Source organism: Typopeltis vanoorti, chromosome 16 (assembly GCF_054136105.1).
Source record: "Typopeltis vanoorti isolate ZY-2024b chromosome 16, IOZ_Tvanoo_1.0, whole genome shotgun sequence".
Classification (NCBI taxonomy): domain Eukaryota; kingdom Metazoa; phylum Arthropoda; class Arachnida; order Uropygi; family Thelyphonidae; genus Typopeltis; species Typopeltis vanoorti.
In genome coordinates this window covers 19,187,863-19,201,189 of record NC_143564.1, presented here as the reverse complement: position 1 = coordinate 19,201,189, position 13,327 = coordinate 19,187,863, and the positions used below count along the sequence as shown (strand labels likewise).

The window sequence follows — 13,327 nt, the reverse complement described above, 5'->3', positions numbered from 1 at the left end:
ACTATTTGTAATATGTTTAGTGCTTTATCCACAAATAATATTTCAGCAAATATAACAGTAAAGTAAGAGCATACCAATATATATATATACATATATATATACATGCACATGCACACAGACACATTACACCACATACTTCAACAGAATAAAGGTTTGTCCTATCAGATGGCTGAATTTGAATATTTGGAGATCTTGTTCTTGTTACTGTTGCTTTTGAATAATGAGTCATTTCCAACTCTCTTGGCTGAGAAAGATGAAAACTTTGTATGATCTGATATTTGAGATTATCTCTCTCTTCAAGAATCTAACATATAAAAATATTTATATTTAAATATTTATTTTTTACTAATTTTCAGTAATATATAGTAGCATTTACTAAAATTAATGTTATTGAATGAAATCTCTGTTAACCTATAAAATGAGAAAACTCAATGCATCTGTTGTTCCAAGATATTGGAACAATAGATGCACTGGGCATCTTAGGTATACAGCTTTCAAGCATTCTGATAATTATATGGTGTTCTCTGAAAAAAAAAAAAAAAACATTCTTAGTTTATTCTGGTTTATTAGCAAAACAAGTGTTCTCTCTAAGTTGGCAGGAAAAAGATCCAGAGGAAGATCAAGATCTAGGTGGATTGATATGGTAAAAAGTGCCTTAGAAGATAGAAATATAAGATCTGACAATGTTGGAGTCTTGACAGGTAACAGATTGATTAGGAGGAAAATTGTAGATAGGAAGTTAATAATGATGTAAATTTTCCATGTAGTACTATCATATCCTGTACACCCTTTGAGGGTACATGTCAGGAATTTGACGATGATGTTTATGCTGGTAATACTAATATATCAAAAAAAAAAAAAAAGAAAGAAAAGAAAAGAAAAGAAAATGAATAATAGTTATAACTTTTCTATATGTCTGCTTCTTCATTACTTTGGTCATAGATTTGTTCAGTTATGGTCCAACTATCGAGGTAGTGGCATAACATTCTCTCTCTCTGGTATTGTTCAGTACTCCATTAACTACCTCTACTTAAGTATAATGTGTTTTTTTTTTTAAGGATTTTATCTCCTACTAGATTTGTGGATGGCAAATTTCTGCTGTGTAAATACTATGGGAGGAACATTTTTTTGTAAATATCAAATGACAGTAGTGGTGGTTACTCAGTACTTAGTTAACCTGCTGTATTTTTTTTTTTTTTTTTTTTTTTTTTTTTTTTAAGTGAATGTCTGACTTTTACTGTATAGCTGATTTTCCTCCATGCACTACAGTTTTCCCCCCATGAGCATAAAACTGATTTTGAAGACATATAATGGCAGTTACATGTGCTCTACATGTATAAAATATGAATTTGGGTAATTTGTGAATTTATGCAGTTTTGAACCACAGATTTAATTTCTTGGTAGAAGATCAAAGATGATGATTATTATTATTATAGGGAGTTAGAAGATTCATCGCAGGAGATCCACTAACCTATACACACAATTTCATCATATCTCTCTTTAAATTCATTCACTCTTAGGACACATAACTATTTGCAATTCAACACATAATTCTGGCAATTCAATCCATTCATTTACCACTCTCCAAGTGAAAAATCTAGACTGCACACCCTTACTAACTATACACTCACACAACGTCCAGGGATAGCTTTAATAGAATATGTGCACTAGACGTTACAAAAATTATATAGAATTTATTAAAAACTCCAATATATTTCTCCACTGTTACATAGACATCATCAGGGAGAAAGAGCATTAACTATATTCAAAAGATGAATCAAAATAATGAGTCGTAAATCATGTGTATATTAGCCTGCGTATCAGTTACAGCTCTTTATTATTATTATTATTATATGACACCTCCACCGACTACAATGAACCGTAACTACTATCATCATCTACTGAGTAAGAAGGATATCCAAGAATGGTAAACTATCTGCATTCCCCCCCCCCCTATGATAAACTGAATGCATGGATGAAAGCTATAAATCTAATGTAGGAAAGTGGTAAGTTCAGTTTCAGACTGGGGCCAAACAGCAAAAACATCATCAATGTAATGAAATCAGAGAATTCACCCATGCATTCAATTTACCATGGAAAAAGAAAATGCTGGTAGCTTACCATTCTTGGACATCCTTACTTGCACAGCCTCTGGTATTTTATCAACCAGTGTTTATCCAAAACTTAAACATACTGGCAGATACATTTATCAAATGTCTGCTCATCACACCTCACAAAAAATTGGTATGAAGTCTAGTTTCTAGACTAGACTATATTCGGCAAGAAACTCTCTGATTCCAATCTTTGAGTTTCTTATTCGGTTTTAAAACTATGTGGGATTTAATATCCCCTTAATTTAAGTAGTGGTATGAAGTCTTTAATTAACAGAGTTCATAATGTGTGCTCATTTCCTTCAAGCTTATAACAAGAACTTTTCGCTATCAAAACTTTAATGGATTGAATGGTTTACAACCCACATCAAATCCAGCAGATAATCGACTCCTATGTTCCAACACCTAAGAATTCTCCAACAGACTGCAGGATTCCAATCCCTTATATTTCTAGTATCCCTGAACCTATTGGTAGAATTTTGAAGAAGTATCATGATATTCTCACGTATTCTCCTATCAACAAAAATTCTCATCTTATATCATCTACAGACGAATACAACCAAAAGAAAACCTGATCCAGAAAAGAATCAAAAGGAAACTACGTCTCTTTGGCCATATATGTAGAATGAACAATGAGAGAAAAATAAAAATGCTGCTGTTTGGGATGACTGAAGGAAAGAACAAAAAAGGAAGACCAACCAGAGAATGGGGCGATGACATTGTCAAATGGTGTGGAAACTCTACACACAAACTGAGTCATCTTGCACAAAATAGAATGCAATGGAAGAATCATATCAAGATGGCATCAGACACCTATGGGCATTGGGATCATCATCATTGTTGATGATGATGATCATCATCATCTACCAAAAGGCAAACTGTCACCACTATTTTTAGCTGGTGCTTACCAGATTCCTTGTGAATGTAATTTGACATACACAACCTTGCCATAAATACTGTTACAACTTCCACACACCCTCCCCCATGATGTCCACAGAATTACACAAGCTCAGTTCCATTAGTGGCACTGTGCACAGCCAACATTCAAGTTTATCGGTACAGAGAGAGTTGTCTAGCTGTACAATTAACATGCAATGGGAAGTTATGAGAATCATGCAGCTGTAAATAGCACTTCACAAGGTTGGCTACATTCCAAACTTAATAACTGTTAATAGTCCTAAATGGATTATTAAATGTCATTTACAGAAGACATATCTGATAGCCAAAGAACAGGTTGACCATGTAGTGTTAGGATGTAACTGTGAAGACCGTGAAGGCAAGCCTCCACTGTAATCCTGGGAAAATGCAGAAAGTAATGTTGTGAGACGAGCATTTTGCAGAGAACAATTTCACGTGTACTAAGTGATGACCTGGGGGTAAGAGCCTTCATCGTTATACTGGACACTTCTTAACACCACAACTTATGTGGCAAAAGGTGATAAAATCCAAGGCACTTCTCGAGGGTTACATGAACAACAGACACAGAGATATCCTCTTTACAGATAAGAAGATTTTCACAATGAAGAGTTGTTTAATGCCAAAATGATCGAGTATATACCCTGGGTGGTCACACAGCACGTGCCATAGCACCCAGGATTCAGAGAGGTCATCACCCTGCATTTTTGTAAGAAAGGAGTCAAAACCTCTGCTAAAGTATCAAGATACCATGCTAGAACCTGTGATTACAGTCCTGAACAACACCTGTTTCATATTAGGCAGTGGACCTTCCAACAGGAAGCTCCTGAACACAAAGCAAGGACCACAGAACAGTGGGTGGAGGCAAATGTGCCTGATCACATATGAACATCTGATTGGCCATCTGGAAGTCCAGATTTAAATCTGTTGGACTTCAAATTGTGGTCAGAGCTTGAGAAAATAGCCTGCAAGAAACAACACCCAAAATTGCCAGCTTGACAGTGGATATGGAGTGGGCAGTGGCAGCATTTCTGCTGGATGTCATGCATGCCACCATTGATATGTGGCCTCACAGACTTTGGGGGTGCAACAAAGGCAAAAAGGGGACATTTCAAACATTGAGTGCTGTTATATACAAATACTGCTACCATATACAAACCATGTTATATATGTGGTTTGTATGTGCTGAAAGCTGTAAATGATTTACTGAAAGATTAAAGGTTTATGCAGTGTTCAAGTCGTAACAGTATTTATGGTTAGACTAGGTACTTTGGACAGACAGGCTGTTCTGTGGAAAAAAGAATTTATGAACATCAATACTGCATTGAATATGGGACACTTTTCATCCTGCTGGATGAGTGTCAGCAGGATGAAACTCATCTTCTTCATAAAAGCAGTTTTAAATATGTTGAATTATCAAAGAAAGTTGTGCAGCCTTTTATATCAGCCTAACATGAATTGGAACAATTGTCTCTCTCTCTCTCTCTCCCAAAAATTTGGGAGATTCTCATTTTATCTAAACATAAAAACTAGTTTTAATATCAGTTATTAATATTAATTTTGATTTCTGGCTCATGGCAACTGTTTGTAAATGATGTACCAATTGTTGTATGTACCTTGTATTTCCGTTCTTTGATTTGCTCGTTTCTACATTGTTATTTTCTGTATGAAATATCTGTATTTTCATTAAAGTTTATTACTGTGGTTATCATGTAATTTTATTATATATATATATATATTATTGAAATTAGGATTTACTCGGGATGTATGCATTTATAAAAATAAATTTAACTGACTAGAACCCGAGAAAGTATAACAAAAACCTTTAATACATCACGACTAGTTTCATTGGTGCTCCGACTTCTTCAGGTGAGAAATAAAAAACATAAGATATAAAAATAACAAGGTAAAAAACATGGACTTTCCAGCTTAATAAAAAGCAGAATAGTAACAGTCATATTTGAATAGGTGACCGCGAGCTACCGTTAACATGAGTTGAATGTGTGCAACAGCTAATTTTAGAGCGCCAGTACTGGATTACTGCACTATGGGAATCTGGCAAATTGTAGCTTAGATTGTTGTTCAAATGTGAAGGGTCCAGAACTATTTCTTTTGATTCGATAATTCTTCTTTCGAATTCATCCTTGCATATATATAAATTAGTAGTGCATTCCCAGTCAACTTGATGTGGCTGTTCTTCAAGGTTAGAGTTTGCCGAGAAGAGGACATGACTGGAAAGGGCGCTTGCTCGTGCTCTACTGTAAGAGATGTCATGTCTATGTTCCTCAAGACGAAGTGAAACAGATTTATCTGTATGGCCAAAATAAGGTCGACCACAGTCGCACAAAACTTTATAAACACCAGGAAAATGCAGTTGGTTGTGTTTTGGTTATGGTCGACTCAGAAAAGAGCGAAGTTTTGGCAGAGTAGTATAGTCGGTCTTTATGTTGAATTTCTTCAAAATCTTAGCTAGTTTTGGGGTAAGAGAGCTGATAAATGGTAACTGTACATGAGTGATAGGGTTGGAATCATCTTCTTGTCGAGGATGTTGGCATGGTCTCAAACGTTTAGTGATGTTACGAGGCGAATATCCATTATTTAAGAAGGTGTTTTTCAGGAAGTTAAGCTCTGTTTGAAGGTCTTCTTCTGTGGAAGTGAGACATCTTGCTCGATGGGCGAGGGTGGAGATGATGCCCAGTTTCTGAGGTGGGAAGTGATGAGAAGAACCATGTAAATATCTATCAGTGTGGGTGGTTTTTCGAAAAATTGAAAATTTAAGACAGTCAGGTAATCTGTTGATCTTTAGATCCAAGAAGGGGAGAATGCCGTTAATCTCTAGTTCTGATGTTGGTTATTTAAATGGTTTAGACTATACTACTCTGCTAAAACTTCGTTCTTTTCTGAGTCGACCAAAACCAAAACACAACCAAGTGCATTTTCCTGGTGTTTATAAAGTTTTGTGTGACTGTGGTCGACCTTATTTTGGCCAGACAGATAAATCTGTTTCACTTCGTCTTGAGGAACATAGACGTGACAGCTCTTACAGTAGAATATGAGCAAGCGTCCTTTCCAGTCATATCCTCTTCTCGGCAAACTCTAACCTTGAAGAACAGCCACATCAAGTTGACTGGGAACGCACTACTAATTTATATATATGCAAGGATGAATTCAAAAGAAGAATTATCGAATCAAAAGAAATAGTTCTGGACCCTTCACATTTGAACAACAATCTAAGCTACTGTCGTGACGACCCTTTCTGTCGTGTTCTAAATCTATCTAGTTCCAAGTCACTTTTATGAATAATACAACTAATAACGAAATGATCACCGATCCAAAAGTAGGGAAATTTATATTTATACTGCGCCACCCTATTCTTAGATTAGTCTATATAAATAGTAGGATCAGTTCTAAATTAGGTTAGCAGTCATCTCATTAGGCCGAATCATCTATCATCATTTTTAACTTGGGGTTCCCGCACGATTCGAATGTTTATGAACGGTGCAATAATAAGGAATTCAGGCAAACACAATATTTAGATCAACAAAATAAAACATTTAATATATGATATGGTTAACAAATACAAGAACTCTATTTTAAAATGGAACTATACAATTAACTTAACACATCTTCTTAGGTCACTGATGCTAATTCAATGTTCTAACTTTCATATACTATTCACAGTCTCAAAAACACAAATCTTCTTATCTCAAGTTAATATAACAATTTCACATTTAATCAGTCTTCACAAATCTATCAGCTCAATGTTTATATTCACAGCAGGCAATAAACTACGTAAGCATTATTCCAAGCAAATATATTCCCGGACCTTCAGCATCGGAGATATATTACAGTTAATGCTAGAATAGAGAAACTTATACAACTACTCTTACCAGACAAATTCTTCAATACATCAAATTATTGAGAGAGCACTTATGAATTAACTTAATTAACATTAGCGGAATACACATAACAAAAATTCTCCATAGTTCAAACTGTATTACTGTAAGTCGCACTTCACTATTTCAAACAACAGTAATTAGGTACTAATATCTTTTCCTGTTCACTTTTCTCCAAGTAATCAATGTAACCTTTTCCTAGGGCAACATAGAATTTAATCGTAATCCAGATTAACTGGAACAAATCAGAATTTTAGCATTGACTGTCCAGTTTCCTTTTATCTGATTACGGCATCAACCTTTCTTCATAACAACAGCAGATTTCGCTTATAACATTAAACTTTATGTTTCACTACTTATAGGTTCACTTCCGAACACTATACTCATAAATTTCTGCCCTGAGGATTTTATGATCTTGGTTCCGCAAAACTCTCTCCTCACTCGCTTAATAATAATTCTTCTCCCTTGCCTGTCTTATCTATGACCTTCCTTCTCTATCTCTTTCTCTCTCTATGACCTTCACTCCCACCTTACGTTCGAACGCCTCGCTCTCTTCACTCGTGGTTGTTTACGCGTGCGTCTCCATGACAACAGACTTAGCGTAAACATTTCGCTAATGTAATGTATTCACAGACTGACTGAGTTCATCACTACAGGCTTTAACTGGAAACAGCACACAGGAGCTATCTTTCTTGATGTTGCAAAAGCTTTCGATACTGTATGGCACAAAGGTCTCATCTACAAATTAATTGCAGCCAACATCCCTCTTTATCTTACCAAAATTATTAACTCCTTTCTACAGGACTGTAAAATTCAGGTTAAGTTGCGTGGAATTAGATCCTCACTGAAAAAAATCACTGCTGGTGTCCCTCAAGGTTCGCTGCTCTCACCGCTTCTTTTTAACATCTTTGTTTCTGATGTTCCTAGCACATCACTAACCACTATAGCTAGTTATGCGGATGATATGGCTATTCTCAGCAGATCTCTCAGGCCTAATATAGCTACTCAGCGATTACAAACTGCAGCAACAAATTTAGAAGACTGGTTCAAAAAATGGAGAATATCTGTAAATGCCGATAAAAGCACTGCCATTCTTTTCACAAGAAGACAAGCATCTCATGTTGGAGAAGTTAAACTTTTTAACACAGCCATCTCATGGAGATCTAGCACCAAATATCTAGGCATTCAACTTGATAACCGTTTAAACTTTAACTCCCACATAGTTTATGCATGCAAAAAAGCAAACTCTGCAATAGTACAACTCTATTCTCTGCTCAATAGAAGAAGCCAAGTCAGTACTGATAACAAACTACGGATCTACAAAACAATTATCAGATCATCGTTAACTTACGGATCGCCGGCCTGGAGTCACACTTCCGCCACTAACATCAAAAAGCTACAAGTTATACAAAACAAGTGCCTCCGTATGATCTTCAACGCTCCGTGGTTTGTAAGAAATACTCTCTTACATCGAGATGCCGATATTCCAGATATTCCCACTTTCCTCCATAACAGTGCTGCTGCTTATTTTGCCAAAGCAGCTGTTCATCCAAATCAACTCATTCAAGAGTCATCTAATTATGACGAACACGATAGGTGGAAACATAAGCGCCCGAAAGCTGCTTTGCTTATCGATTCTGGTACCTCCGTACAACCCTAAATAGGGTGAGCCAGGTGCTCGCTAACACTTAATACAAGACTATTCCATACCGATTAAGGGATCGAAGTCCAAGGGACTGTAATCCATCAAGCCATATCAGGTTATCATTACTACATGAGTGATTACATAACATTAAATATTTCACAAATAAGAACAACATAATATTTAAGCTACTTCTTCAAATTTTTGATTGCGTATACAGTTAAATATAAAATAACACTTTACGATACATCATATATAATTGGTTATACAATATTCTATACATTTTATTATTTTATAAATTAATAATAGGTCAGGTTTTGAATAAATATTTATTTAGTAATTCCTAATTAAGGAAAAATAAATAATTTTATATAAGTCATGATTAATATTTAATAAGCAATGTTAAATGTGAATGAAAAATAATAAATTACATAACATAGCTTCATTCACAATTTAACACTACAATTTGTCTGATTCCCATAGCGCAGTAATCCAGTACTGGCGCTCTAAAATTAGCTGTTGCACACATTCAACTCATGCCAATGGTAGCTCGCGGTCACCTATTCAAACATGACTGTTACTATTCTGCTTTTTATTAAGCTGGAAAGTCCATGTTTTTTACCTTGTTATTTTTATATCTTATGTTTTTTATTTCTCACCTGAAGAAGTCGGAGCACCGATGAAACTAGTCGTGATGTATTAAAGGTTTTTGTTATACTTTCTCGGGTTCTAGTCAGTTAAATTTATTTTTATAAATATATATATAAATAAAGTGTGTGTGTGTGTGTGTGTGTGTGTGTGTGTGTGTGTGCGCGCGCTTATTATTTCTGGTTGGACATAACTATTGAACATAACTATGTCTTCTTTAGGCCAGCTGTTTTGCTAGTAATTTGGAGTTCATAGATACGAGTCTGTAATTCATGTGCAGTTGAAGTAAAGATAACTACGTCATCTGCAAAGCGTAAATGGCTTAAATATCTTCCACTTATCTTCAGATCTTTAACTTCCCAATCAACAAGTTTGAATATTTCGTCTAGGCATGCTGTGAATAATTTTGGAGATATTGTGTCACCCTATCTTATACCTCTCTGTATTTCCACAATAGAGATGTTCCCATTGAAATGAATTGCTGCTGTGGCCAGGTCCGAGCCGGCAATATGTGCAATGTATGCGATGCACACAGGCGCCAAAAGATTTCAGGTGAGGAGGAAATACTTTAAAAAATATTATTCATTAATTATATCAAAATAAATTACATTTTCGTTTAAATGTTAATTATATTTTATATATTTGTCTTAAACAAATTATTTATAATCACTTATTTGCAGCACCTGCCCGAACAAATTTTTGAGTATGTGCAAGATTTTTTTTCCATCCATCAGTCAAAAAAAAAAGATTTTTTTTGCCCTTCAGTTTCATATTTATATCATTTATTAATATATCACATTTTTTATATTAAAATATTAAATTACTAAATAAAAATTTCCGATTAATTTTGTTTCTTAAATAAAAATATTCTATTTATAAGAGAATCAAATTTTCTCAATGTAATTGGATCTAAATGTTTCTGTCCCAGGGATTATCAAAATAAAAATAATTATTTGGAGTTTATATAATTAGAATAAAATATAATTATCTTTATAAATATGTATATATAAATTTAATATTTTTGAAATATATGATATATCCAATTTAATTATTATTATTATTATTTTTTAAATTTTTTCTGCCTCCATAATTGTAACAAACTCTTTGTAAGTTTTCGCCCTTTTACTTTTCCACACTTGACTGGTCTCTACAGAGATTAATCTCGACCCTACTGAACATCTGGTGGGATACACTGGAGTATCAGGTGAGATCAAGAGACATCTGCCTCACAACACTCCAGGACCTCATTACGTGCCTACAGGAAGAATGGTCCAAAATTTCAAGTGATTGCTACTGTATGTGGAAAGTATGCCAAATAAGATTGATTGTTGTTAGCAAAAGGAGGTCCTACATCTTATTAAGATGGGCACCATGGTTGTTTGTACCTCACACATTGGTGTCTGTTTACTTTTTTCCAAGCAGTGTATCTGAGGTACATTTGAAAAGGTAATCAATGTATTAACAAAATATAACTTTCACAACCACACTTAAAACCACATGTCAAATTAGTGACTGACAACTATGAAGAGACAGAAAGTACTGCTAACATCCATCTTGGAGAAATTAAATACATTTCTACCATTATTATAACAAGTCTGGACTGGCAGACCATGATCTGAACACCCCCTTTACACAGAATTAGATGGAAGAAAACAACCAATGTTCTATGTTGAAAGTCTATTTTTCACTTAGTTAGACTATAATAAATTTAGTTTAATCCTTTATCCAAGATATTTTTAGGTGCAAACAAAGTTTGCGCATAAATATATCTTCAGGACTGAATATAGTGTTGTACTACCTTACTGGGGTAAGGTAGTACAACACTGGGCAACTCATAGCAAAGGTGGACCAAGCTAACAACACCTATCCCACAATGCAAAACACATCTTTGCGTTGTGAGATATTTTCAGGACAGGTAAGGTAATGTAACACCAGGCAACTCCGAGCAAAGGTGGACCAAGCTCTCATCACTCCTTGTCTCAGTATCTCCCATAATGCAAAGCACATCTCCTTGCAGACATGTATACTGCTATGCATTAAGGGGAGAGCCACTACCCAGACCGGTTTCAACCTTTATTGAGGTCTCGTCAGTGGGAGGCAGACCCAAACGTATAAATACTAAGGCAGAAGCAATAGGAGAGGTCATATTTACCTATAGGGGTTGCCAACAGGTGGACCACCTTATTATTGAATTACTCAGGTGCAAACTTTGTTTGCTTACACTTGGATAAAGGATTAAACTAAATTTATTATAGTCTAACCAAGTGAAAAATAAACTTCCAACATCTTTCTCTAAATCCAGAGTAATTCAATAATAAGGTGGTACACCTGTGTCGGCAACTCCTATAGGTAAATATGACCTCTCCTATTGCTTCTGCCTTAGTATCTCCACGTTTGGGTCTGCCTCCCACTGACGAGACCTCAATAAAGGTTGAAACCGGACTGTAGTGGCCCTCCCCTTAATGCATAGCAGTATACATGTCTGCGAGGAGATGTGCTTTGCATTATGGGAGATACTGAGAAGGAGTGATGAGAGCTTGGTCCACCTTTGCTTGGAGTTGCCTGGTGTTACACTACCTTACCTCAGTCCTGAAGATATTTTCAGGCACAAACTTTGTTTGCTTACACTTGGATAAAGGATTAAACTAAATTTATTATAGTCTAACCAAGTGAAAAATAAACTTCCCAGATCTGCAACTTATTCCCTCAATCTCTCTTCATACCTGAAATCTGTATATCTGACATTCCATAGACCTGACAATGACTTACTAAACCCTCTCTGGATCCTCTCCAGTACATCCTCATTCCCCCCCCCCCCCTAAAAACCAATCAACCAAATTTGCACACAGTAATGTATGTGCCTGATCAAAGTCTAATGTAAGGGAACCATAACCTCTGTGCTTCTGCATGTCAATGTCCTTCAAGTCCTCCTCATTATTACCAAAATCTACTGTGATGCTCTTACAATTTTAGCAATATGGCCCCTCAACTTCAAGTCTCTGTCCACCATTACTTACAGATCTCTCATCTCTTCCACTTCCTTCAAAATTTCACCATTAATTGTATACTCTGCATTCCAACCTTGCCTATCAAATTTCAAGACTTGCACTTTGCAACATTAAACTGATAGCTTCACTCATTTGCCCACTCACATGGTCTATTCAGATCCTCCTGCAAGGCCACAATGTCTGCTTTACTTCTCATAGCCTAGGCCCCTCCGAACTTGGCATCATCAAGGAACAGCTGCACATCTACAGTTAAACCAATCTCAATGTACAAGTTAAACAATAATGGTCCAAAAACAAAAGTGGAGTGCCACACTGTATATGTGGCTCTCCAAAAAAAGAAATCCCAAAAAAGGAATACCACTCCTCCACATACAACCTGCTGATACCTGTCTGACAGTCAATCAGTTATCCAACTTACTAGTATTTTATCTAATCCCATCTGCTTGTCGTGTGACAGTCTATCAAAAGTCTTTGAAAAATTCAAGTATATACCACTGCATATGCATTACATGTAATATATGTAAGCAAACTGCTAAAGCATGACCTCTCCCTAACAAACCCATGCTGACCATCATAGAGAATACTTCTATTATCAACCAATTCTGAATCCTAGGTCTGACCAATCTCTCTCTCCAACTCATCACACACCAACCTTTACTCACATGACCTTTGTACAGTTTCCAGGGATTACCTTTTGTTCATACATCACCCATTATCCTATGCAATAATTCCTCTGTATCTATTTGGCAGGCTTCTTTCACCAGCTTAAACATCTCAATCATATCATACCTCCTCCTATCTGCCAAGCTCTGAAGACCACATTCCCTTAATCTGTCCTCATACTCAATACTCTAGAGAACTGAGGCAGTCTTAGTTATTAGACTCTGTACTTTCTCCAATGTTTCCCTATCACTATATTGCCAAGTGATCAGATCTATCTAGAGAAATCCAACTGAGCCCTAATTAGCACCTTACAGAGCAGAACTATCAACACCTTATCTGTACATGTTAGTGTTCTTTGCATTATAAGCAGCAATTTTTTGGGTAACTGTTACAACTTTCACCATGTGTTCCCTGAATTTCAGTTCCCTATTAATCAAGATACCT

The 13,327-nt window shown here is 35.7% G+C and overlaps 1 protein-coding gene across 1 annotated transcript in view; it reads right to left on the bottom strand.

The window, feature by feature from the left end:
• Nucleotides 1-13,327, bottom strand: part of LOC150097879 (uncharacterized) — a 365,709-nt gene that overhangs the window by 105,119 nt on the left and 247,263 nt on the right. Inside the window, exon 15 of the mRNA XM_090406619.1 lies at nucleotides 137-304. Coding sequence (XP_090262745.1) covers nucleotides 137-304 — 168 coding nt within the window. The remainder of the gene's footprint in view (nucleotides 1-136; nucleotides 305-13,327) is intronic.